General features: G+C 36.9%; 3 protein-coding genes across 4 annotated transcripts; 2 read left to right on the top strand and 1 right to left on the bottom strand.

The window, feature by feature from the left end:
* Positions 1-7,715: 7,715 nt before the first annotated feature.
* LOC135710646 (putative nuclease HARBI1) lies at positions 7,716-11,962 on the top strand. Of its 2 annotated transcripts, XM_065233281.1 has the most exons (4): positions 7,716-7,764; positions 7,833-7,999; positions 10,573-11,008; positions 11,806-11,962. In XM_065233281.1, exons 2-4 carry the CDS (start codon positions 7,887-7,889, stop codon positions 11,839-11,841), a joined length of 585 nt encoding a protein of 194 aa, XP_065089353.1. In that variant the 5' UTR covers positions 7,716-7,764; positions 7,833-7,886; the 3' UTR covers positions 11,842-11,962. The 2 variants fall into 2 exon arrangements, 1 of the variants encoding a protein (XP_065089353.1); XR_010518436.1 differs by lacking the exons at positions 7,716-7,764; positions 10,573-11,008 and having other exon boundaries at positions 7,936-7,999.
* A 4,864-nt stretch (positions 11,963-16,826) lies between these two features.
* LOC135710644 (uncharacterized) lies at positions 16,827-17,599 on the bottom strand. The gene is made up of 2 exons (XM_065233279.1): positions 17,462-17,599; positions 16,827-17,402 (listed from the first exon to the last, which is right to left on the bottom strand). Exons 1-2 carry the CDS (start codon positions 17,597-17,599, stop codon positions 16,827-16,829), a joined length of 714 nt encoding a protein of 237 aa, XP_065089351.1.
* A 5,613-nt stretch (positions 17,600-23,212) lies between these two features.
* Positions 23,213-24,230, top strand: LOC135710650 (mitochondrial pyruvate carrier 2-like). The gene is made up of 4 exons (XM_065233287.1): positions 23,213-23,299; positions 23,354-23,491; positions 23,657-23,697; positions 23,770-24,230. Exons 2-4 carry the CDS (start codon positions 23,407-23,409, stop codon positions 24,010-24,012), a joined length of 369 nt encoding a protein of 122 aa, XP_065089359.1. The 5' UTR covers positions 23,213-23,299; positions 23,354-23,406; the 3' UTR covers positions 24,013-24,230.
* The last annotated feature ends 756 nt before the right edge of the window (positions 24,231-24,986 follow it).

Genomic DNA, 24,986 nt, shown 5'->3' with positions numbered 1-24,986 from the left:
TACATCGCGTTGTCCAGAAAACAATGAAAAATGGGAATTAAATGCTCCGCGAATACACGAAATGAGTGTGTCGATATCCGCGAGATCTTCATCTTTCTTGGTATTTTCCGGCAATCTCTTCGTTCGTGCAAAGAAGTGAGCTAACCGTGTTTTGAGACTATCGCGTATTTTTTGTCATTTTTTTATGCATTTCAGTTTTGAGTAGAGTGAAAGAGATAGAACCAAAATATTCTAGTACATTTGATGAAAATGCTAGTTCAATCCAATAGTAGTGTTGCCATGTGGTACAATCCAGTAGTAGTGGTGTTGCCATGTGGTACACTGAAAAATAGCAATAGAAGGTTAGTCACCAAAGTTTTCGAGCCGCTCCGTCTGTCACTTCGTTTGTGCTACAACTATCAACAGTAATGATAGTGTCGAATGGCCATGGCCATTGTTAGTGCACCAGAGAAACCAAGTTTTTTAACCAACAAAATTATGGAATATGTCAACTGCGGTGTAGATAAACACAGGATTTAATCACATTCGATTAGAACAACAGGTTACGGTACGGTACCCTAATAAAAAATGTATGGTTAATTTGCTTAACGACGTGTTCTGGCCCTAATAAAAAATAACCATAAACGAACGATAACCCAAATCATTGAACTATTCCACAAATGGCTTGGATGATACCCAGAACACGTCGTTAAGCAAATTAACCATACAATTTTTATTAGGGGGGTATCATCCAAACAATTTGTGGAATAAATAGTTCAATGATTTGGGTTATTTTTTATTAGGGTAACTAGTATAAAATTTTGAAATAGTTCCGAAATTCGCGTGCGAGAAGATAAAAACTCTCTACAATTCGCGCGCGCGTGGAGTATCAAACCAATGTTGCATTCACAATGAAAAAAAAAACCAGTATGTTTTAGCATGAAAGCTAGCGATTTGCATTTGTATGATTAAAACCCTGCTAAATATGTTAAACATTGCTATCACTATGAGATTATATGTGTTTAATTGGAAATAGGAATAACTTTTCGGTCATCAAAATAAAACTTTATTTTTCTCGGATCGGTGTGAATGTTACTTACGACATAATGAAAATTTGCTCTTGATAGTTTAGTCCATCTCGCCATTTGGAGTTTAATCGTCTTTCTCTATCTAGCACACATGGATGAATGAACGGTTTGTTTTCCCACTAATCTGTTTCCTTCTTGCTCGCACTCGTTCGACTTAAATGCAAGGGGGGGAGGTGGCTGTCAAATACGAACAATCTTCGCCTACCTCGCATAACTGGTTCCAAACGTAAACAAGCCATAAGAAACCTACAGCGTTTGTTTACGTTTGGAACCAGTTTCATACAAGATGATCAGTAGGCTGATTTGACAGCACGTCCCCCCCCCCCAGCTTAAATGGTGCAGTAGTGTGCGCCGATTAAACGTCAAAAAGAATAATCGATTTTTGTTTTATTTCTTTATTAGAGCAACCGTACCAATGAGTAAATAAGGCACATTTACCAACCTCTACCATAACGCTACTTGCGTTGAGCCTGTACAAATAAATTAATCACCTCTATTCCCGTTTTCGTACGAACCGGATTCGTTCGAAACGAAAGCAATTTCCCATTCCCGTTTTCGTTCGAAGCAATTCTAACTTTCGAACATCGTTCGTTCGAACGATGTTGCTATTCCCATTTTCGTACGAATGCGTTTTTTTGTCCGCTTTCCAAACGTCACTCCAAACTCGCGAATCGCGAGACAGCCAAGGGATAAAAACTTTGAAATTTTTTGTAATCCCTAATAAAAATGTTAATTTGCTTAACGACGTGTTCGGGGTTGATTGATTGATTTATCTTTATTAAGGAGGCTTTCAGTCTGAGGCTGGTTCGCCTCCAACGTGTTCGGGGTATCATCCAAACTATTTTTGGAATAGTTCAATCATTTGGGTTATCGTTCGTGTATGGTATTTTTTTATAAGGGATGGCCTTAGTGTACAAAAAAATCTACAACCAAATTTTTGGTGTTTGATTGTAATAATTTTACTTAAAATTACGTGAAGTTAAAGATCTCATATGAAAATTGATTGAAAAATCATGCAATAAAAATATAATTTAGATTAAAAAAAGGATCGAAACAACTAGAAAATTTTGGACAAAGGCATTTCTGTAACAGACAAATATTTATGTATTTAATTAGGACTCCAAAACATTGCCATAGCCAAGTCAAGATTCCTATAGTGCGGATTCGTTCTTGCCGGATTCCTATAGTACTGATGCCAGTGGATTCCTATAGTACGGTCGATCCGGCATTAACGAATACACGTAGCATATGGGATTAGAGCTAATTGGGACCAAACACTGATTGTACGGCAATTTGAAGAGATAACTTCCTGATGTCTTTTGAGAAGTTGTTAAGCAGAATGTTGGCCACCTTTTGGGACGATTTAGTTTCCGGTAGGACACAAGTCTGATCCTGTGGAAAATCCGGAATATCCGTAAAAGTGGCCAATTCATGAAACTGATCCTAGAGCTCCGTGGATTTTTCGAAACCACTCATAAACGTCTTATTAGAATGAATTTGGAGTTGTGACCAGAATATTGACCCTGGTGACCACGGGATAGTTCACCGGAAGATCCGGAACATCCATAAATGTGGTCAATTCACGAAACTGATCCTAGAGCTCCGCGGATTTTTTGAAACCACTCATAGACGTCTTATCAGAATGAATTCTGAGTTGAGACTGGAATATGGACTCTGGAGACTACGGGATTGTTCACCAGAAGATCCGGAATATCCATAAAAGTGGTCAATTCATGAAACTGATCCTAGAGCTCCGCGGTTTTTTTTAAACCACTCACAAACGTCTTATCAGAATTAATTCGGATTTGTGACTAGAATATAGGCCCTGGGGACCACGGGATGGTTTATCGGAAGATCCGGAACATCCGTAAAAGTGGTCAATTCATGAAAATGATCCTAGAGCTCCGCGGATTTTTTGAAACCACTCATACACGTCTTATCAGAATGAGTTCGGAGTTATGACCGAAAAATTGACCCTGGGGACTACGGAATGATCCATTATAATATCCGGAACATCCGTAAAAGTGGTCAATTCATGAAACTGATCCTAGAGCTCCACGGATTTTTTGAAACCACTCATAGACGTCTTATCACAATAAATTCGGAGTTGTGTTCGGAAAATGTACTCTGGGGACTACGGAATGGTTCACCGGTAGATCCGGAACATCCTGAGAAGTGGTTAATTCATAAAACTGATCCTAGTGCTCCGTGTTTTTTTTTTCGAAACCGCTCATAGACGTCTTATCACAATTAATTCGGAGTTTTGACTGGAATATGGACTCTGGGGACTACAAGATGGTCCACGGGAAGATCCGGAACATCCGTAAAAGTTGTAAAGTTATGAAACTGATCCTAGAGCTCCGTAAACTTTCCGAAAATACTCATACACGTCTTATCAGAAAGAATTCAGAGTTGTGACCTGAATATTGATTGTGGGGACCACAGGATGGTTCAAAAGAAGATCCGGAACATCCGTAAAAGTGGTCAATTCATGCAACTGATCTTAGAGCTCCATGTTTTTGTTTAAACCTTTCATAAACGTCTTACTACAATTAATTCGGAGTTTTGACTAGAATTTGGACCCTGGGGACTACAGGATGGTCCACCGAAAGATCCGGAACATCCGCAAAAGTTGTCAATTCATGAGACTGATTCTAGAGCTCCATGAGTTTGCGAAACCACTCATAAAAGTTTTATCAGAATGAATTTGAAGTTGTGACCGGAATATGAACGCTTAGACGGAAAATTGACCTTTGGGACCACCTGATGGTTCACCAGGAAGATCCTGAACATCCATAAAAGCCGTATTTATGAAGACAAAAATATTAGCACCAAAACCATAACTTTTAGGTATATGGTGTCTTCGGGAAAGCTTATTCGTATTTTTTAGCCGATTTGAAATTAGGGTGGTGCTTAAAATTGGTGAATTGAAAATTCAACCTTTTTTATTACTTGAGATAGACTAATGCAGTTTTTTTTTTAAAGTTGTAGAACAATCAATTTGAACCAACTTTGCTCATGGCATCACATTTTTATCTCTTATGGTTCATGACTTATGGTTATTTTAAACAAGTAGGTTGGAGTGGCCCCTAGAAAATCTTTCTTTAAATATTTTTATTGGTGATCAACGTATAAACAATATTTAAAGAAAGCCGATTTTCTAGGGGCCACCCTAACCTCTCGTAAAAACATTATTCCAAATAATTTTAGAACTTTTTATGACGCATATTTTTGCAGAAGTCACTAATTTGAATCTCCTTATGGTTAATTTATGGCTAGTTTTTGATAAAAAAAAGATTTTTTTTTAAATTAAATTTAATACTTTAAACAAAAAACGCTCTCACAGTTTTCCCACAAATACTGAAAAAACACGATCTTTTAAATGAAATCGTAAGTTTGAAAATCGGTTTGCTCCATTTAGAGACATTGTCATTTTAATAGAATCATTTTTTCGAAGAAAATCTCCATTAATTTTCTAATAATAAAAAAAGATAGCAACCAGGCGCTTCAGCAAAAATATGCGTCATCATAAGTTCTAAATGTAACCGAAACAAGGTTTTTACGAGAAATGAACTTATGAAAAGATATTCGAAGAAATCTGTTTTTATGGGCCATTCTAACCTGCTTGTTTAAAAAATCATAACTCATGAACCTTAAGAGATAAAAATGAGGTGTCTTGAGCAAAATTGCTTCGAATTGATTGTTGTACAACTTTTAGAAAATTGCATTGGTCTATCGCAAACATCGCAAATAATTAAAAAAAAAGTATGTATTTTAAAATCTCCAATTTTGTGGACCACCCTAATTTCACTAACATAAAAAGATCGGCCAAACAATATGAAGAATCTTTCCCGAAGACACTATATACCTAAAACTGACGGTATGGGCGCAAACATTTTTGTCTTCCTAAATACGGCTTTTGGGACCATTGTGCAGTGGATGGTCCTCCGAAAGATCCGAAACATTCGTAAAAAGGCTCAATCCATGGAACTGATCCAAGAACTCCGTTTTTTTTCGTATACTCTCATACACACTTATAGCTAATTTGTTTATTATCGGGGTTGGAACCAGTTCTAACCCAGTGTGAAACCGAACTGTTTTGTCAGTGCGAACCTGAACCTGAGGTAGGTTTTAAAAACAAACGATCAAACTGACGTTTGTCAGAAAACAAGCAGAGCCGATCTTGATACCCGATCCAGGTTGGAACTGAATAATAAACAAATTCGCTATTAATCTAGCTCGGTAAAATCTCCAAAAGCCGATTACCTCGGTATTCTCTTTTGCTGATATCTCTGCAAAATATCTGTTTGTTAGCTGACAGCTCAGCAAAATGTTATTTGTTAGCTGAGTCTCGGCAATTGTTTTACTGAATCTCAGTAAAATAAATTGCAGAATTACTCGGCTGTTGGAATCTCGGCGAAAATATTTAAGTGTGTAGACGTCTTATAATTATGAATTCGGAGTTATGATCGGAAAACAGACCCTGGAGACCATGAACGCTCCTCTGGAAAATAAAAGACAACTCATCAGAATGAACTCAGAGTTGTGACTGGAAAAGGGACCCCAGGGTCCATTGGATGGTCCTTCGGAATATCCGGAACATCCATTAAAGTGGATAGGTCAAGAAAACTGATCTAAGCACTCTATGGTTTTTTAGAACTGCTCATAGACACATTTTTTTTATTTATTATCATGGATGATTTCTAAGTGGTATTTAAATAATTAATAACTTTTAGTCACTTTTATCGGAATTTTTTAATATTATTCCTTGGATTTCATGGATTTATTTCCTTTGACTTCTTGGAGATGTTTCATTGGAGTTACAAGTTAACGAGGGCTAGCTTCAAAGTTTATATTTTTAATTCATCACATCAAAATTTATTCAATAAGCCATTTGAAAACATCGGCTTATTGAGTTATTATTAATATTAATTTATGAGTGGCTTTGAAAAAAAAAACAACCGTGGAGCTCTAGGATCAGTTTCATGAATTAAACACTTGCAATGATCTTCCGGATCTTTTAATGGACCATCTCGTGGTCCCCAGTATAAACTGTCTGGTCAAAACTCCGTTTTTATTGTGATAAGATGTCTATGAGTGCTTTCTAAAAAATCGTGGAGCTCAAGGATCAATTTCATGAATTGAGCACTTTTAGGGATGTTCCGGATCTTTCGGTGGACCATTCTGTAGTCTCCATATTCTTATTTCTGAACACAACTCCGAATACATTCTGACAAGACGTTTATGAGTGGTTCCGAAAAATCCGTAGAGCTCTAGGATCAGTTTAATGAATTGACCACTTTTACGGATGTTCCGGTTCTTTTAGTGGACCATCCTGTAGTCCCCAGTGTCCATATTTCGGTCACAACTCCGAATTCATTCTGATAAGACGTTTATGAGTGGTTTCTAAAAAACGCGGAGTTCTAGGATCAGTTTCATGAATTGACCACTTTTACGGATATTCCGGATCATCCACAGGATCAGACTTGTACCCTACCGGAAACTGAATCGTCCCAAAAGGTGGTCAACTTTCTGCTTAACAACTTCTCAGAAGACATCAGGAAGTTATCTTTTCAAATCAGTAAGATTTTCAAATTTTCAACTAAAAAATTTCAACAATGTTATTGTTTTGTTGACATCGTTTGACAGTCCACTTGACCGAATAATGTCAATTTCGTGCGCGGTCTATGCTTAGAATTGTTAGGAAATGTCAAAGTGCATCTGGTACCACTAACACTGTTTATTTTCGAAAAAGCTTTCGTTCGAACGGGTTCGTACGAAAACCAGAATGCCGTTTTCGAACTCGTTCGAATCGAGTCGTTCGTACGAACGAACGATTCGAACGAGTTCGAAAACGGCATTCTGGTTTTCGTACGAACCCGTTCGAACGAAAGCTTTTTCGAAAATAAACAGTGTTAGTGGTACCAGATGCACTTTGACATTTCTTAACAATTCTAAGCATAGACCGCGCACGAAATTGACATTTTTCGGTCAAGTGGACTATCAAACGATGTCAACAAAACACTAATGTTGTTAAAATTTGGAGTTAGGATCGGTTTGTTTTAAATTGTTGTTTTGTGTAAGAAAATCGATATTTATTCTTGAAACAAACAAAAAAAAACTTATGAAATATCGATAAAAAGTGCTAAGTGACCTCCAGCGACGATCATCAGAGGACGCATCCGTATATGCAGGAAGAAAAAACGGCCGGAACAAGATCTGTTTTCAAAGCTGGACAATCATTGGTCAGGTAAGTTGCTTGCAATGCAATGAAGCAAGCAGTTGAGTATGTTGTTTTCCGTTTTTTCCTTCCAGGTCTACCCGTGCTGCGTGGCCGTGGCTGGTGTCAATAGCCAACCAATTCGGTTATCCAGAACCAGTTTCTATTGTTTGGTTCGGTTTCTGGAACATTTTTATCGTTGGCCATTCCAGAGAGCATAGGAAATTAGCCGATTCGCTTAGTACCGGACTTCGTTCGATATCCGTTTGCGCCGTCACGATTTCCCATAGCATGTCCAGTCGCCTTTCCAGTCCGTCACTTCAGCTTTCGACATAAGCTTGGCCACTTTCGTTTGTTTTATGGTGAGAGCTAAGCATTGAATTACAGTTATTCATTTAACTTTTCATCAATCTTTTAGAGCTACGGACGTGACACCATCTCTTCGTGATCCATAGAGTTATTGAACTATGCAGTGCAGTAAGTGTAAAATTTATTACTGATTTCAACTAGTAATTATTATTATTATTATTATTATTGTTTTGTAGTGCTTCAAGGATCGTTAACGTTAACCAAAATAAATTGGGATTCATAATCAGGCAATGGATAGCATTGCACTAGCTTGTGTTGTTGCGGAAGAGGAAACAAATGCTTTGAGAAAACTTCGAAACAACCTTAGGAAGAAGACAAATGTGATGGAGCTGCCTGATGCAGAGTAAGTGATATATAAATTTATTCATAAATAGATCGATCATCATAATCGATGGAATCCATCACAAAGCAGTGGTAGAGCGCTGGTTCTAAATTACCTAAAAACGTGCGGATGACCTAGTAAACTGTGATTATCCAAAAAGGGATAAAAGTTTTACTTACAAATTGGTAAAAAGTTTACCCAAACTAAGTCAAAAACATACTTTGCTTTGGGTAATGGTTATCCAGCTTTACACCAGTTTAAGGGAACTTTTTTCTCAGTTTTGGGTAAACTTGTACCCATTTTTAGATAATTAATGATGAAAGCACAGACAAACAGACATAACTCTCGTAAATTGTTTATCAAACACATGATAAATTTAAATATTTCTTAGTTGGTAGTAACGCCACCTGTGGCGTAAATAGTCCACTGTCTTGCGTTTGACGTTTATACATTATTGCCATTTGTTGAGAACACTACCCATCACAGTGTATTCCACAGATGGCGGTAGTGTTTTAGCAACGATGTTTTACAGTGAGAAATATTCAATGGGTTATGTCTGTTTGTCTGTGATGAACGTAACTGACTGAGACTGAGTAAATTTGTGTTGCTATTTTTTTTCGCATGCAAATTTACTCAGTTTTGTAAAAAAGAGATTTACTCATAGCTATCCACTTTTTATGAAACTGAGTAAAAATTGTGTGCGTTAAATAGATTGCAATATAATTTTACTCAGTCTGTGAGTCACTGTCATCGTCCTTAGTGTTAGTAGCACGATTAGATGGAATGTTGATGCCTTCAGTAAAGTTGTTCAGCTGGACAAAACCTATTGAATGATGGCATCTCAGTTCAGAACTCACTCACTAGTTCCATAAAAGTTGACCTGTTTCTGATCAGTTGGTTAGTTCCATAAAACTATTATACGTCTATAGGTATATGTGGCGCGCATATACCTATATAAGTAAATGGTTCTGCACAGAAGTTGAATCGAATTGCAGTCTTCGACAAAGTTGTTCTGCATAGTTTACTTAATCTGAATCCCAGGTGTGGGCAATATTGAGAAATGGTTAATCTTATGACAGGCAAATGACTAGTTTCATTCTGTAGCCCATACATTTTTCCATTTATGAAGAGCTTTGAGTGTGTTGTTTTCCATGCAAACTTTAAAGTACTGTCGCAAATCCAGATCGCAACCGAATTCGTTTAAATTTGGCACAGTTGTTAAGGACCTCAATACACATCGAAGCAGCAGGAGATTGCAAAGTTGAAGAATATCGCATCATTTTAAAACTTTGATGAAACATTGTTGGTTTAGGAAATTAATTGATTGATTAATCTAGTAATTACTATTAAATGGACCAACAAAAATAATGGCGTAGTCCTACGTCAATAATGCGGTCGTGCTTCGTACACAACCCCTACACTAATACAATTCCACATATTTTTTTTGACGAATTTCCATGTGAAATTCCTAATGATTTTCATGTGACCACACATGAAACAGAATCCACCGAGAAGCACACATGGGTCAAATGAATAGCATGTGTGGTTACACATGACTTTTGTTTGTACACATATTAAGAATGTGTCCGACACATAGATATCATTTGTAGATCACATTGCAAAAAATCATGTGTGGGACACATAAAAACAATCTTTTAAATTTTATCAGCGTAACGTTTTTTTGTTCTCTGCTGCATGCCTGAATATTCCAAAGATTTTTTGAGAAAATACACAAATTCCACAACCCTAATAAAATTTGTATGGTTATTTTGCTTAACGACGTGTTCAGGGTATCCTTCAAACAATTTGTGGAATAGTTGTACCATTTTGTTATCGTTCATTTATGGTATTTGTTTATTAGGGAAAGGAATACAAAATCGCTAAAAATTATAAAATAACGCCATTATATGGATGTCAATCATCCTTTCAACATGAGCTTATTTTCGATTTCTTATTCTTAATTAGGAATCAAAAGTTTGATGAGATATTTATCACAGCTGATCAATCTTCTTTTGATGTTTATTTCATCAACTTTTAAAAAAATAGGAAATTTAACTTCTTTTAACTATGAGCAGTTTTTTTTTCAAGGCTTACCGTTCTTGATATTAACAAGAATCAAGATACAAAAAGTCATTGTGTTTATATTACTCAAGACATAACAAAACTGAGGTATGCCCGAGGGGCGATCAACTTCATACATAAATCAGCTGAATTGTAATACACGCTTGAAGAAATACAAAAAAATACGTTGATGTTTACACGTCAAAACTAAAATACTTTAAATGAAATACACAAAAATACTTTGTACACGAAAAATACATTTCATAATGAATTTAATACACTTTAATACAAACATACACAAAACTTATAAATACATAAATACGGAAAATACAAAATTCACCTTTTCAATTCGAGGAGATGAATCGAAAATATTCAAGTTTACAGCCCCTCGGGTATGCCTAAATTGAGATACCACGGTATACTAATTTACAAAAAAAAAAGGTTATCGTCCATAAAAGGCTACCAACATTTAGAGATGGTCGATCTGGGCTGTGCGGATAGTTGAAGATTATTAAATTGTGTTTATTTTTCAGGTTTATGAAGAACTTCCGCTTGAATAAAGAAGCATTCGAATACGTTCTTCACGAAATCGAAGAAGAGTTACCACCGAGTAAACACGGTGGACTTTCAGCGAGGGATAAACTAATTGCCTGTCTCCGGTTTTTTGCGGAGGGCAGTTATCAACACGGTGCTGGCAAAGATTATGACATCGCGATAGCACAACCTACATTCTCTAAGGTCCTCGGTCAAATGCTTGTCATTTTAGAGAGAAAAATCTGTCCAAAATGGATTACATTGGTCATGTCGGATGAAGAGATGCGAGAAGCGAAACTTTACTTCTATCGAAAGTCAACTATTCCAGGTATCATCATGTGCGTGGATGGTACGCATGTTAAAATAATTCCTCCAAAGAAAAATCGTAATCTGTTTTACAATAGAAAAGGATTTTACAGTTTGAATGTTTTGATTGTAAGTATTGTACATCATTACATATACTGAAACTATTTTACGCCCCGATTGTGTATTCGATCGAATTTCGATCGAGTCAGAAAAAAATCATTTCATTCGAACGAAATACGGAATGGGTTTTTTTTCGAGTCGGTTGAAATGGGAATACAGAATCAGGATGTTAATCGCAATACAGCAATGTTATAGGGAGATTGAAATTTCACACCAATTTTTGTCTAAATCAAAAATAATCTTCTCGGTGTTCTGTGCATAAATGGATCATAATTAAATTTTTTTTCTTAGATGTGCGACCATCAGCAACGAATTAGGTGTGTTGATGCGAGATTCCAAGGATCGAATCACGATTCACATATTTGGAAGTTAAGCGATGCACGGTTATACATGCAGCAACTTCATAGAAACGGTGATGTGAACACAAGGATTCTTGGTAGAGCTTTATTCTTCCGTATAATTTGTTAAACCCAACTAATTAACACCAAGGCTGTCTTCTATTTGGTGAATGTTCACTTAAATGTGACACATCGAAAATAAATTATAATGTTCGAAAATCCCTCTGTTGTTTACCGTCTGATTTTTGAGAAGGTGTTTGTCAAAATTTATTCCTGGTCTGCCAGAAATAAGTCTGGTACAATAGCAGGTTTAATTGAAAATTGTCCATCAGTCAAATTTAAGTGAAAATCCACCAAATGTAACACAGCCTGAATTGGGTAAAGTGGTGATATTTTATTCATGGGATAGGTCTTCTGCACGATTGGAATAACTTTTCCTAGTACTTTGACGAATAATCGATTTTTCAGGTGATGCAGGGTATCCATCTGAACCATGGTTGTTGACACCATACAGAGCTGCCAATGAAGGAAGTCCAGAAAGTGAATTCAACCAAAAGCATAGCAGAGCACGTGGAATAGTTGAAAGAACGATAGGAGTGTTAAAGAACCGATTTAGATGTATATTAGGTGCTCGACAGCTTCATTATTTGCCTCACAAGGTGGCAAAAATTGTGAATGTATGTTGTGCATTACACAATATTTGCCTAGCTCACGGTGTCGAACAAAATAATGAATAGTGTATAATTATCATAAGCTATAAATGTGTTGATGCTTAGAGCAATGTTGTTAGAATAATTATTCTGTTCTCAAAACGGAGGAGTTAACTTTTATTAATAAAGGTTCTTTGGTTCATGAAATCTAATTGCAAATGTTCAAAAAATTAGTAAAATATTACAAATAATGTAGTCACCGATAGACTGACGTGGTAGCTAGGACAAACATCATTCAAAACTGTGACCAAGAAAACACTAGCTCCATCTTCTATCGTGATGACACTTTCTATGGGTTATTCGTATTATTCTATTAATGTGAGTAGTTCTCATCGAGTGTGTGATGTTATCATACAGAATTTACCATTTACTCCACGTTTAAATTTATCGTTGCATATTTTCGGCAATGGTCAGGAAACGAGTGTCTCGTCAGTTTAGTCAGTGGTGTAGTAACAGACAAATCGGCAAGTGCTGCAAGCAGACAAACAAGGCTAAGTGAAATGCATTTCATGTGTCAGGGTAGCTGTCAAATGCATTTAAAATGCAATGAGGTACATGGGAGATGGAGCAGATCACCAAATGAAGCTGTATAAGTAATAACTTAAACGGTAAGTTTAAGTAATAACTTAAACGCAATCTGTGACGTAGATAATTGCGTGTACGTACAGTGCAGTTGTGTGTGTCCGATTGCTTCACCGCGGTAATACAACTCATTGTTTAAAATGCATCCGTGCTCATCATTGTGTTCATTTTGTTCATCTTCGGTGTTCGATAACTGAACATTTGTTTCAGTTAGCGGACTTTCAGCTAAAAGTCTTTCAGTTAGCGAACGCCTACTGTACATCAATAAAGTCAAATCGATTTGCGGCCTTCGACAAAATTGTTCTACATAGTTTTTACAAACTTCTCGTTTTAGTTTGGTTAAAATTAATCAATTTTAGGATTTTTAACAGGTGAACGACCCATATTTTTTTTTAATTTTCCCGCAAATTTAGATCATCACCAATCATAATAAATTTCGCACAGTTACTGGGGACCTCAATACACACCGAAAAAGCAAAAAGAAGGGGGGAGGGTTGTGATCCGTATCACAGTATCATATAAACGTGACCCACCTTAATACAGCGTTTCTTAATCTATGGGTCGCCACCATTTAGCATTTTTTTTCTTGATTTGTTTTCCGATGTTCACCAATGCTACCGACGCCAGGGAGGCGCGCCCACACCTGGATCCTACCCATCGACCCATCAACTCATGAACCGGGGACCAACGGCTTTACTTCCCGCGTGATCAAAGATGTTATGCTTCAGAACATCCCAAATAAAAAACAAAAAACATAATTTATGATTGCAGTTACAAATGCGTTGTTTAAGATTATTAAGCATATTCTAAGAAAAAATGACTTATACCTGATTGCAGTCCAACAATATTGCACAATCACGCTATTTGCAACTTTCTTTTGAAAAAAAAATCTTCTTATGGACATTTTTGTATTCCTTCTTGCACTTCATGGTAAGCAACCCTAATAAAAAATAACCATAAACGAACGACAACCCAAATCATTGAACTATTCCACAAATGGTTTGGATGATACCCAGAACACGTCGTTAAGCAAATTAACCATACAATTTTTATTAGGGAATGTATACTATGGTTGATCTACGTAGTTTTTGATTAAATTACGCATGAGTACGAAGAAAAAATAAGTTAAATTATTTTTTCCCTTGATTTTTTGAGCCAATTTTGAAGGGGGTGGGACAAAATTTTTATTTTTTTGTAATGGTCTAATTGTTAAATTATAGTACCTAAATAACAATAATTTTTTAACTACAACCATGCTTGAACTAGAGTCGGTGTATAATGAGTCACGCCAAGAGAAAAACAGTTGAACTCGCATCACGGTTTTCGAAAGATTCCCTTTCTTTTAACTTGGCAACAGAGGACTTCTGCATCAACTTCAAATGACTTCTAACGAGGAAAAAAAATAACGGCTGTAGTATATCATTATATCAGTGATTTTGTGGAATTATCTTAAGGAAAAATAGTAGAAATTGTCATTACTGATCATTACAAAACGTATCGCATGACAAATGTAATGCTCACTGCGTGTTTATGATCATTTCTTCGGTTATATTTAATATTTAATTGCAATACCTTTCGTGGACCTTTCATAGCATCGTAATGCTTATTTACTTTGCACGATAGGTAGCCAGTTTGACAGTTCAATAGGTAGACTTGGCTTCACTCTTGGCGTGACTCATTATACACCGACTCTAGCTTGAACCATACATTTTACTGCTATTGTAACATATTTGTTCCGAAACAATAGGTTTTTTATTGTTAAGATATTTAACAACCCTCCTTGTTGTTGTAGACTTGTCGAACTCATGATTTTTATTGTTAATAACCAAGACTTTTGTAGCTATTATGTAGCAATGGACAACAATGTCAATAGTTAAACACAGACAAACAGACATAACACATTGAATATTCCTCAATGTAAAACATCGTCGCTATAACACTACCGCCATATGTTGAGTACATTGTGATGGGTAGTACGCTCAACAGATGACGGTGGTATGTAAACGTCAAATGCAACTAAGAAACATTTAAATTTACCGTTACATGCGTGTTCCATGAACAACTTGTGAGTGTTATGTCTGTTTGTCTGTGGTATAATATGTTCACAGAAAAAATGAAATTTATTGTACTTTTATTTTAGATTTGTTTTCGGGATGCAATTACCACTGCCTTGGAATAAGTACTCTTAGTTTTTAAATTAATTTAAGAATTCTGCATTGAAGGACATTCCATACCTTTAATTAATCCGCTTATAGTGTTATCTGGCCTTTAACTTCTATTATTTCTTACATATTGTCATTTTAATTCCTAAACATCTGACCTATTCCCCAGGGCACCGGAACATGCCCAGAAGTGGACAATGTGGTCCATTGCACTCAATATTGCCATCATTAATCTTGTTATGATGTATAATGTATCGCATGATGGGTTCTGGTTTGAGTCCGGTTCTGGGCACTGCCCCTGGGGTATGCAGGACATGTTCTGGAGTAGCCAATGTACTTCAAGGTACTCACAATTGTCACCATTGACATTGTTTTGACTTTGATTCAATTCTGGCTCTGACCACTTCCATGTGACACTCGGAAAATGCCCGGAAGTGATCCAAATGGTCCTGGGCGCTCAATATAGTCACCATTGGTCTTGTTTTCAAATTCTGATATGATCGCATGATGGGAATTGTTCCATTCAGGTAAAATTAGTTACATGGCCCATATACAGTGTCTTTCCATTTTTGGTAACACGATCCCACCCATTCATTTTTTCTCCAGCTTTTACCAATGCTTCTTGGATCATGTATTGTGTATTACCAACCAGATTTACTCCCTAAAGCGCATTCTATTTAACTCATAAATTGGATACGGGTCATTCCAGCTCAAATGGGTACACCACCTGTGGTCGATGTCACCGATTTGAGCCAAACTTGGCCAAAACACTTAAAAGAACATGACAGTTACGTTCATGAATGGAAAGTGTGTTTTCAAAAAATGAAAAATAAACAAAAAAAAAATAATTAATTACTCAAATAAGGGTATTATCCAAGTAGTATCGGATTTCATCGTACTTAACGTTTTGGCTGCATCCCATAGGAACGTATTTTTCACTTTTAGAACCACAATTAAATTATGGACAGAAGTAAATAAATGAGGTAGTTATGATTTCAAAGAATGAGAATCCAGCCAAGAACATGTGAAAAATAACAAAAAAAATATTATTGTGCCATCAGCGTGAAGGAATTCAAGAAAAAATAAAAATATATTAAATAGCATTGATTTTTCACCAGAAAAGCTCAAAACTACCTCTCACTCATCTGGCCATATCTCAAAAACTGTTTGTTCAAATCGTTTGCCCTTGGAAACACATAAAGTAGAAGAGTTTTCCAAAGTGTGGTGAAAATTTGAGCCCAAAATATTAAGAAACAAAAAATCCCGCGCATGGTGAAAATAGGCCGTTTTTTGACAATTTGGATATCTGCCGATAATCAGTCTATTTACTGTAGTTACTATAACAAAAATAAAATGTTTTTACACATATAAGAATCTACATTAAAAAGTTGTTGACGTTCTTCAAGTTGACGTTCTAAGATCACGAATAGCTTATTTGGTTGTGGAGTAATCTCTTCTGAAAGTTGAAATTTTTAAAAATCTCGAAAATCCAGGGTTGTAGCCCAGAAAGATCTAGGCACAGTAGACCAAAATAAAAAAAAACCTTTGTTCAGAATTCCAAAATAAGCGTTTTGGCCAAGTTTGGCTCAAATCGGTGACTTCGTCCACAACTTTTTTTAAATTCTGTACCCACTTGAGCTGGAATGACCCATATTGTCTTCAATGTCAGAAGGCAGCAAGGACATCATGAGTTGGAAAAAAAACGGGAAGGCACAGTATTCCGCAACATGTTCCGGTCATATCTCCGGAAACAAAATTACCGATTCGGAACTTATTCAATAGCATTATATGAAACCAAAATACCTTTCATTTGACGTTTGATTTGTGCAAATCAATTCATCTCTCGAATTTTGTTACCTTACCTAACCCCCCCCCCCCCCCACATACACATACACACAACACACTGTCGAAATTTTTAAGTTATTGAATTTCTTTCCTATATCTTCATGGAACAAGAACAGTTGATCCCTTGATGAAACAGCATGTTTATTTTTTCTTTAAATCTTAATTAATAAAATTGGTTGTTCTCAAACACTTATAAACGGTTAAGTTCAATTTCCAAAAACCTTTTCTTTACTTGCAATTTTTCCAAAGTGATCCTTTCCATTTCAAGATTATGGCGCATATTTTCTTGAAGCGTTTGCTTCATCGTCTGATGCATTTCGGTCAATCGTTTGGATATCTGCCGGCTGTAGTAAGCTAAATCGGCAGATTTCTTGTCGAACGATCCGAATGCATTATTCATGGCATCTTGAAACTTGGTTTGATTATTTACTTGCGTCTCCAGTAAAGTGTGCATCGATGTCTTCCTCTTTTTTGGTGCAGGCGCTTCGTTGTCCTCGTATTCAGCTTCCGGAATTTGGTTTTCGCTGTTCTCGTCGGTTGCGTCATTGTCACGAGTCGACTGTCCTGATCCAGAATCCTGTCCATATCCAAAGCTAAGCGACTCCTCTATTCCCTCAACGGTTGGAGCAAGCCCTCCGATAACTACCACCCGTTCTTCCAGAGGAGTAAGTTCAATAAGCTTACTAGGGCCACCGCCTGTAGCTGCTTGTTCACGGCGGTTGTGGGCTAGCTTGCGCTTGGTGTTTGACTTCCAGTCGAACCAAACCTATAAAAAAACAACGTCAGTAAGCATACATATATTTAATAAAACATTATTATAAACACCTTCTTCCAAGCCGCCGCTTCCTTAGTGGGTTGCCCAATACTGTTGAGCTCAACTGCTAGGGCTTCCCAGTGTGGCCCTGTGTTAAACCTGGCAAACCCCCTCGCAATTTCTGGTTGCTCCTCCATTAGCTCGACCATTCGGTTAAATTGCTCTTTGGTGGTACTTTTTGTTTTCGACTGTTTTTCCCTAAACGATAACGAAATAAGTGTAGGATTGAAATAAGTGAAAGTTTAAGGTACTTAATAATTATAGCTTTTAGAATTATAAGGGCCTAACTGCAATGACCGATTCTCTTTGGTGTGCTACATTAATTGTACAAAAGAGAGACCAGAACGATGCGCGCGACAAGCTACACACTCTCAACAAATTCAAGCGTTTCAACTTTTTTTGTCTCATCGCATTGCTCTCTCAATGCGACGCATGTATTCAATCACATGCGACTGTTTCATTGCAACATCTCCGCTCTCTCAGGGCGCCATCGCCGTGCGCTGTTTCGCATGCCTTGACTCGCGCGGTCCCATCAATAAATAAATAAAATCTGAATCTCTTATGCATGACGAACTAGAGCTGGCAGAACATGTTATTGTTTTTCAGTGAATGCAATTTACATTCACTGAAAAACAATGGTGGGTTCCCTAATAAAAAATTACAATAAACAAACAATTACCCAAATAATAGAACTATTCCACAAATGGTTTGGATGATACCCCAAACACGTCGTTATGCAAAATAACCTTAACAATTTTATTAGGGTTCTTATCGCTCTGATTCATCATGCATAAGAGATATCGATTTGAGTCATTTACAAAAGATGTAGCTAATATCAAAACCTTCAAAAGTTTCCAACACTATTTTACGGAATTCTGTTAATGAAAAAAGTTAGAGGCAAATGAATGTAAATGAATGCACGAAATGAATGAAAATGATTTCCCATCCCTAGTTGGGATACCGTTAGCATGCTAGCACCCCAAATAATACCGGAATATCTGTGGAACTATGTGTCCTTCAACAAGTCCTTATGCGGAAATCTTCTAAAATACATTTGTTGGAAGCCTCTGAAGCTTTCAGCCCATTTGGTGGAAAAATAAACAAGTTATTGCGCATTTGCACCAAATTAGACTCAGAATTCCTTAGAATACTTTTACTCAGACCAGTAAAAATATAAATGGACGATTTTGAATGTAAAATAGCACTACATTTTACTATACAAGATCATATAGTCGGCGTTAAGTCAGAAGCGACTAAGTAGCAAAATAAAAACAAAAAATTGGTTAATGATATCATAAGATCAAGAATTCCCTCAGCTATATTTCACTTTTTCAGCCAGATTTGAAAAATTAGAGTAGCAAGAGAAAACAGTCAAATGATTTGTCCCATAACATAAGACACAATATTGAACAGCCAACTTTAAATTCGTTTTTCCCGAAATCAAAAAAAAAAAATTCACAGTTCGGTCTGACTTGACCGATCATATCAACACGCTAGTAATGATAGAACTCTGAAGATTAATATTTGTATTTTGTCTTGCTTGAGTGAACACTATTTTAAGGGATTATTTTCAACGCAGAAGTGTACTTTGCTGCAAAAATGTTGGTGGTGACTTCTTATTACATACACACAAGTCTACACTTAAAAATTAACCAAGTTTAACATGTTGTAAATTTGTTCTGTTAAGATCGATTGAGTTGAAATTTTGACTCAAAACTTGCTTTTCCATTGACCTTTGTCCGATCAGCTATGCACAAATTTTAATTTTATTGTCACCTTCCAGCAGGTGCTTCAAAAAATTAGGTATTTTTTACACGTGAAGCTCAAAATATTTGTAGTTTTGCATCAAAATTTCAGCTCAATTGATCATAACAGAACACATTTACAACATGTAAAACTTGGCTAGTTTGTATGAAAACGACCTTTGTCCGATCAACTTAGCACCTCAGTGTACGTAAGTACGAAATGCTGGATTAAGGTTAATGTAATAAATTTAGGAAAAAGTTGTGTCATATCTGTATTACGGATTGTTGCTAAGCTTCTTGCTTCAGGAATTGTATTGAATACCTGTCAATCAACAAACTTACTACGGCAGCAACTGAATTCTTCAGATGTGTTAGTGCTCACAGGATAGTTCATATCAGCCACCATGATGCTGAATTGAAACAATCAATTTGCGACGACAGATTTCTAAATAATCCTAGTGCTAGTACCGTGGACCCTCGGTGAAATTAAAAAAGCATATGTATTAACGAGCAAATAAACCACAACTTGATTGTACATTTCGCTTACCAAAGCCACATCTCTTCCTTCGTTCGTTATGAATGGGCTATTTTTCAAGTTAATCCTTTAATCAACGAAAATTGCCGCTAGGAAAACTTTGTTGGTCATAACCATCCGACACCTCTTCTCCATGTTCGATAAGAGTGTAGTAGCTAGGTCGCTTTCCATCGTTTTCATAACAAAACAACACTTTTCCCACATCAAGAACACGAGTTGGTCTTCCAGTTGAGTTTGTTATTTCGATGTCGCATTGAAACGTCGCTTAGCGACGTCTCATTGCGAAAAGCGCTTGAGCTTCGGCTCACGCGACGTCGCATGATACTCGTTCTCATGAAACGCATACATCCGGAAATGTGCTGTCCTTACAAAACAGTGCGACACACTGACATTATGAGAATGTGAGATGCGACAAAACTGAAGAGAGAGAAACAGAGTGCTACAAATCTCTTGCGCATGAGACTGCTATGACTATGAGACTATTCGTATTGCGTCTCGCATACGGTAGCGCGCGCACTGGAAGCCTGTTTCTAATACAGTCTGTTACAGCACTGTGCTGATAATTTCCAAAAAAAAAAATGATTACAAAACTGTAGAAATACAAAAATAAAATCGACGATGATAATCGATCTTCACAGTTCGGACCTCAAGATTTTGAAAGTTAGAATTAATCATGTTTGGTTGTTTTTGACATCATCCACATCCAGAGGGCCAGTCGCTTTCAAATGTATGGGAATGGTAGGAAACCATTTGGAAATGCATGAAAATTTTCAGTTTTTATTCATTATCGTCTTTATAAGCAGTTCTAGATGCAATAAAATTGCACGAGTACATTACTATGGTGATAAGGTAAATACTCGTTCATTTGTTTCCTTCTGTGAATGCATGTTTAGTCACAAATCGTGGATATTTTTGATATTCTCCATACTGCGATTTTCCTACCAATGAAGGAGCGACATCTCTCGGATCTTCAGTATAGCTACTACTCAAATCATATAATTAATTGATTCATTGGTGGTTATTCCGAGAGTCGTATTTTTATTAGGTGACACTCAATTGGTATTCCGATAGTGGTTGTCGACCACGGTCGACAGCGACTCTCGAAATACCAATTGAGAGTCACCTTATGCCGATACGACTGTCGCAATAACCCCCATTACTTGATTACTTACATCTTCACTCGCCGAATTTTGCGACGGGCTTTACCAGACTACGGAGACGGGATGGGTTTCTCTAGGTATTTCTTCACTACAACACCAACGGGAGCAGATCAATGGAGGGCACACTGGATGGACACACAGAACCGGTTAATAATCGAATGCCGGATAACCGAAATGGTCGGTTATTGTGTTATTGACACCGAGAAAAGGCCGCGCAGTGCGTGTAGTTCTGAAAAGAAATACAAACAAAAAGTAATACACATCTGCTTGCTTCATTGCATTGCAAGCAACTTACTTGGCGATAAAATTTTCCCGGAACGGAAGATTTGGGATACAAAGTTCCGATCGACAACCGGATGAACACAGAACCGACAAGACCAGGCACCGTTCCAAACACCGAAGCAAACAATCGACATCCGAATCCAGGTAATTTTAATTGTCAACGGGACACAGTCACTCATTAGGGTACATCTGAAAAGACGAAGAAAAAAAAAACAATCACTACGCAACTGGTTGCTTATTGAATTGCAACTCACCTGACGATAAATATGCAGAACACTTTGATTTCAAAATTACGGGCACAAAACCACATTGAAAGCGATAAAACCGCGAATAAAACAATCAATACTTCAAAAATGTTACGTGAGACTCCTTTCGAACACGCGATTCGCGAGTTTGGAGTGACGTTTGACAAGCAGACAAAAAAACGCATTCGTACGAAAATGGGAATAGCCCAAAATCGTTCGAACGGACGATGTTCGAAAGTTAGAATTGCTTCGAACGAAAACGGGAATGGGAAATTGCTTTCGTTTCGAACGAATCCGGTTCGTACGAAAACGGGAATAGAGGTGAATAATAAAAACGCTACTTGCGTACCGGAGGTTGCTATTCAGGTGGGGGAAATAGCAATCCGCACCTAGGGAAGTAGCATAGAGGTAACTCTAAGACCACTGGGTCCCGAAGAAAATCATTATTATTTTTGGCTCACTCAGTACCAGAACAACGGTCCCAAGCAGTCCCAAGCTATTTCACTCACCCCTGCATGTTCTGCATGAATCCACACACCCCTGATGTTATCTGTCAAACTTTCATAGCGAATCAAAACAAACATAGTGTAGTAATAGAATTTCAACTAGAATAGGGTACGTTAATCGTTTGCTTGGGACCAATAGGCTACTAAAGTGGTGACCCGCATAAACGCGAACCATAAATTGACCTTACCTAAAATGGTTAAAAATTGTTTATAATCCCTGCTAAACTTTAACTGAAATGGTTATGGAACTTTACATGAACGTTTAATGATAAAGTTTCAACCTTATGTATTATGGTTTTTTGGAACTGGACCTTACAAATAATGGGTTGTTAAGAACCATTACCGTTCCAAATTCTTGTTTTCTCCATACATTTTCGGAAAGAGAACTATATTAGAACCTTTTAACTTATGGTTTGAGAACTTTAATGGTAATGGTTATGGTAGTCAGTAAGGTCCACGAATGGTTTTGTAACATCGATCAACTTTATGTGGAATATATCGCGAATTGGTTGCCTGTAATTTAATGATTACCAATTCACGATATATTCCACGTAAAGTTGAGCGATAATACAAAACCATTAATGGACCTTACTGACTACCATAACCATTACCATTAATGTTCTCAAATCATAAGTAAAAACGTTCTTATATAGTTCTCTTTCTGAAAATGTATGGAGAAAACAAGAATTTGGAATGGTAATGGTTCTTAACAACCCATTATTTGTAAGGTCCAGTTCCAAAAAACCATAATACATAAGGTTGAAACTTTATCATTAAACGTTCATGTAAAGTTCCATAACCATTTCAGTTAAAGTTTAGCAGGGATTATAAACAATTTTTAACCATTTTAGGTAAGGTTAATTTATGGTTCGCGTTTATGCGGGGAGCCAATTTAAAATCGTTAGTTTCGTATTGATTGCTGGAAGTAGTGAGTTCATAAATTTAGCAACCCGGTAGCAACGCATCAGACGGTTGCTATTTTGAATAAACGTCAAAAGTTTGTTTTGCCGGTGTGGAAAACGGTAACTTAAATTATGACTCTGATAGCAACGACCGGTGTGGAGAGGAGTGATCCGAGGAGTGATCAAGCCAAAATGGAAACACTGTGCGTAAGTAAAATAGTGCCGCAAATGGCAACGACTGGTACGGTTGCTCTTAATTGAATGAAAATCCACGAAATCAGCTGTCAAAATGTTCGACTTGACAGCAGTTTGTTTTTTATTTTCAACCTGTAAAACCGCTCACTAATACTAACGGTAGTATAGATAAGTCATAAGCCAAGATCATAAACAGCTGTCTGAGTCGCAAATTTAGTGCTTCCGATTCGACAAAAGTCAAGTTCATTGATTTAACTGTTTCCGCATCTGCATTTAGGCGTAGGTAATTCATTAGCCAAGTATTTACACATCATTAACAAAAATCTATTGCAGTGTGCACAGCGGTGATTTTTTATTATTAAAATAAATTGGCTTCACCAGAAAGGATGTCGAAAATATACCATGGTTTGGTAAATACTGCTGACCGCTTTGTGCCGAATGCCCTAAGACCACTATGGAATCATGCAGCAGGTAAGTTAATAGCATCTCAAGGTCAACCCAACTCAATTGCTACCATATTGCTAGCGATTGATAAGAAAGAATGTTATGTAACAACGCTTCCATCAAAAAATTATCTACGATATTGATTGTGTGTAGATAATTAATCAGAGTTGATGTTTCTAATCCGTTCCTTAGGTCCTAAAACGGTGTTTTTCTGGGCTCCAGTATTCAAATGGGTAAGGAATCAAAAAGCATCTTGTTTGAAAATATTAAAGCCTTAATTGATTTTTTTTTTTTTCTTCTTGTAGGGTCTGGTTGTTGCTGGATTAAGTGACTTGCGTCGTTCGCCGGATCAACTGTCCGTATCACAATCCGCTTCGCTGGCTGCCACTGGTTTGATTTGGTCTCGCTATTCGCTGGTAATCATCCCGAAAAATTATGGACTCTTCTCCGTGAATGTCTTTGTTGCCTTGACTCAGTTGGCTCAATTGTATCGTGCCTGGGATTTTTCTCGGAAGAATCAACTATCAATAAACGAATCGGAAAAGTAACATAGCTCAAATGATGTGCTACCCTACATGACCGGAGTCAAATTTATCATAAACTAAAAGTGTCGGAAAACTAGCAGAAACGGGTTATATCAGTGGAAACTTCATGTGTGTATCGGGTTTTAGGGATACAATTCATGTTCAACACTAGAGACATCGTGCAAATATTTTTCATAGCATATAGACAATTGAATCGGAAGACATAAAATTATATTTTATAAATGCAACAGACCGTGCTTGTTAGTACCTTTTGTGAAAATCCCCCTTTTTGGAAATTTCATAGCTATTTTAAGCTCTGTGCTAGCAACTGGGGAAATATGAGCACCCAAAGTTGAGTCTATTTTAGTTTATAAATTAAAGTTATAGATTAATCTCATTTACAGATTGCAATTTCAAGACCACAAATAGCAGCTCTCATGATACATACAACAAGGAAACTGAAACTTAACATTTGCTACAGTGCAGCATACAGGACATACGTGATATTGCAACAGTGCCCAAGATTTGTGTTCTTGAAAACTTAGTGATAGGGCACATCAGCCATCTTTGGACTCTTCAAGGAATCACCTTAAAGTGAAATAATTCTGCTAGCCGAGTGACTTGACACCGAGACTAATGATTAATTGGTTACTGCCCTAAATAGCATGTCTCGGATTCAGATACTGGCGGTAACAGCATAGAGGTTACTGAACAATTTAACTCTTATTGGCAAATCAAAGTTGGCACTCGTGGAGAATAGAATAACTATGAGAGTGATGATGGTTTCAAAATTTTACAAGGTGAGGTATTGGCAAATCAAAGGTGGCACGCGTGGAGAATAGAAGAACTATGAAAGTGATGATGGTTTCAAAATTTTCCACGGGGAAGTATACGAGTGCAACGAGGGGGGCGACACATCTAAATCTCAATCATAGATGCTCGAAAAATCTCACGCCAGCGAATAAATCTACGAAAAATCTTCTTGCCATTTTAAGCAT

Source organism: Ochlerotatus camptorhynchus, unplaced genomic scaffold (genome assembly GCF_037179485.1).
Source record: "Ochlerotatus camptorhynchus isolate MF236.1 unplaced genomic scaffold, CSIRO-AGI_Acam_v1.1 ptg000395l, whole genome shotgun sequence".
NCBI lineage: Eukaryota > Metazoa > Arthropoda > Insecta > Diptera > Culicidae > Ochlerotatus > Ochlerotatus camptorhynchus.
The sequence above is the reverse complement of the archived record's forward strand: the minus strand, read 5'-3'. Positions and strand labels throughout refer to the sequence as shown.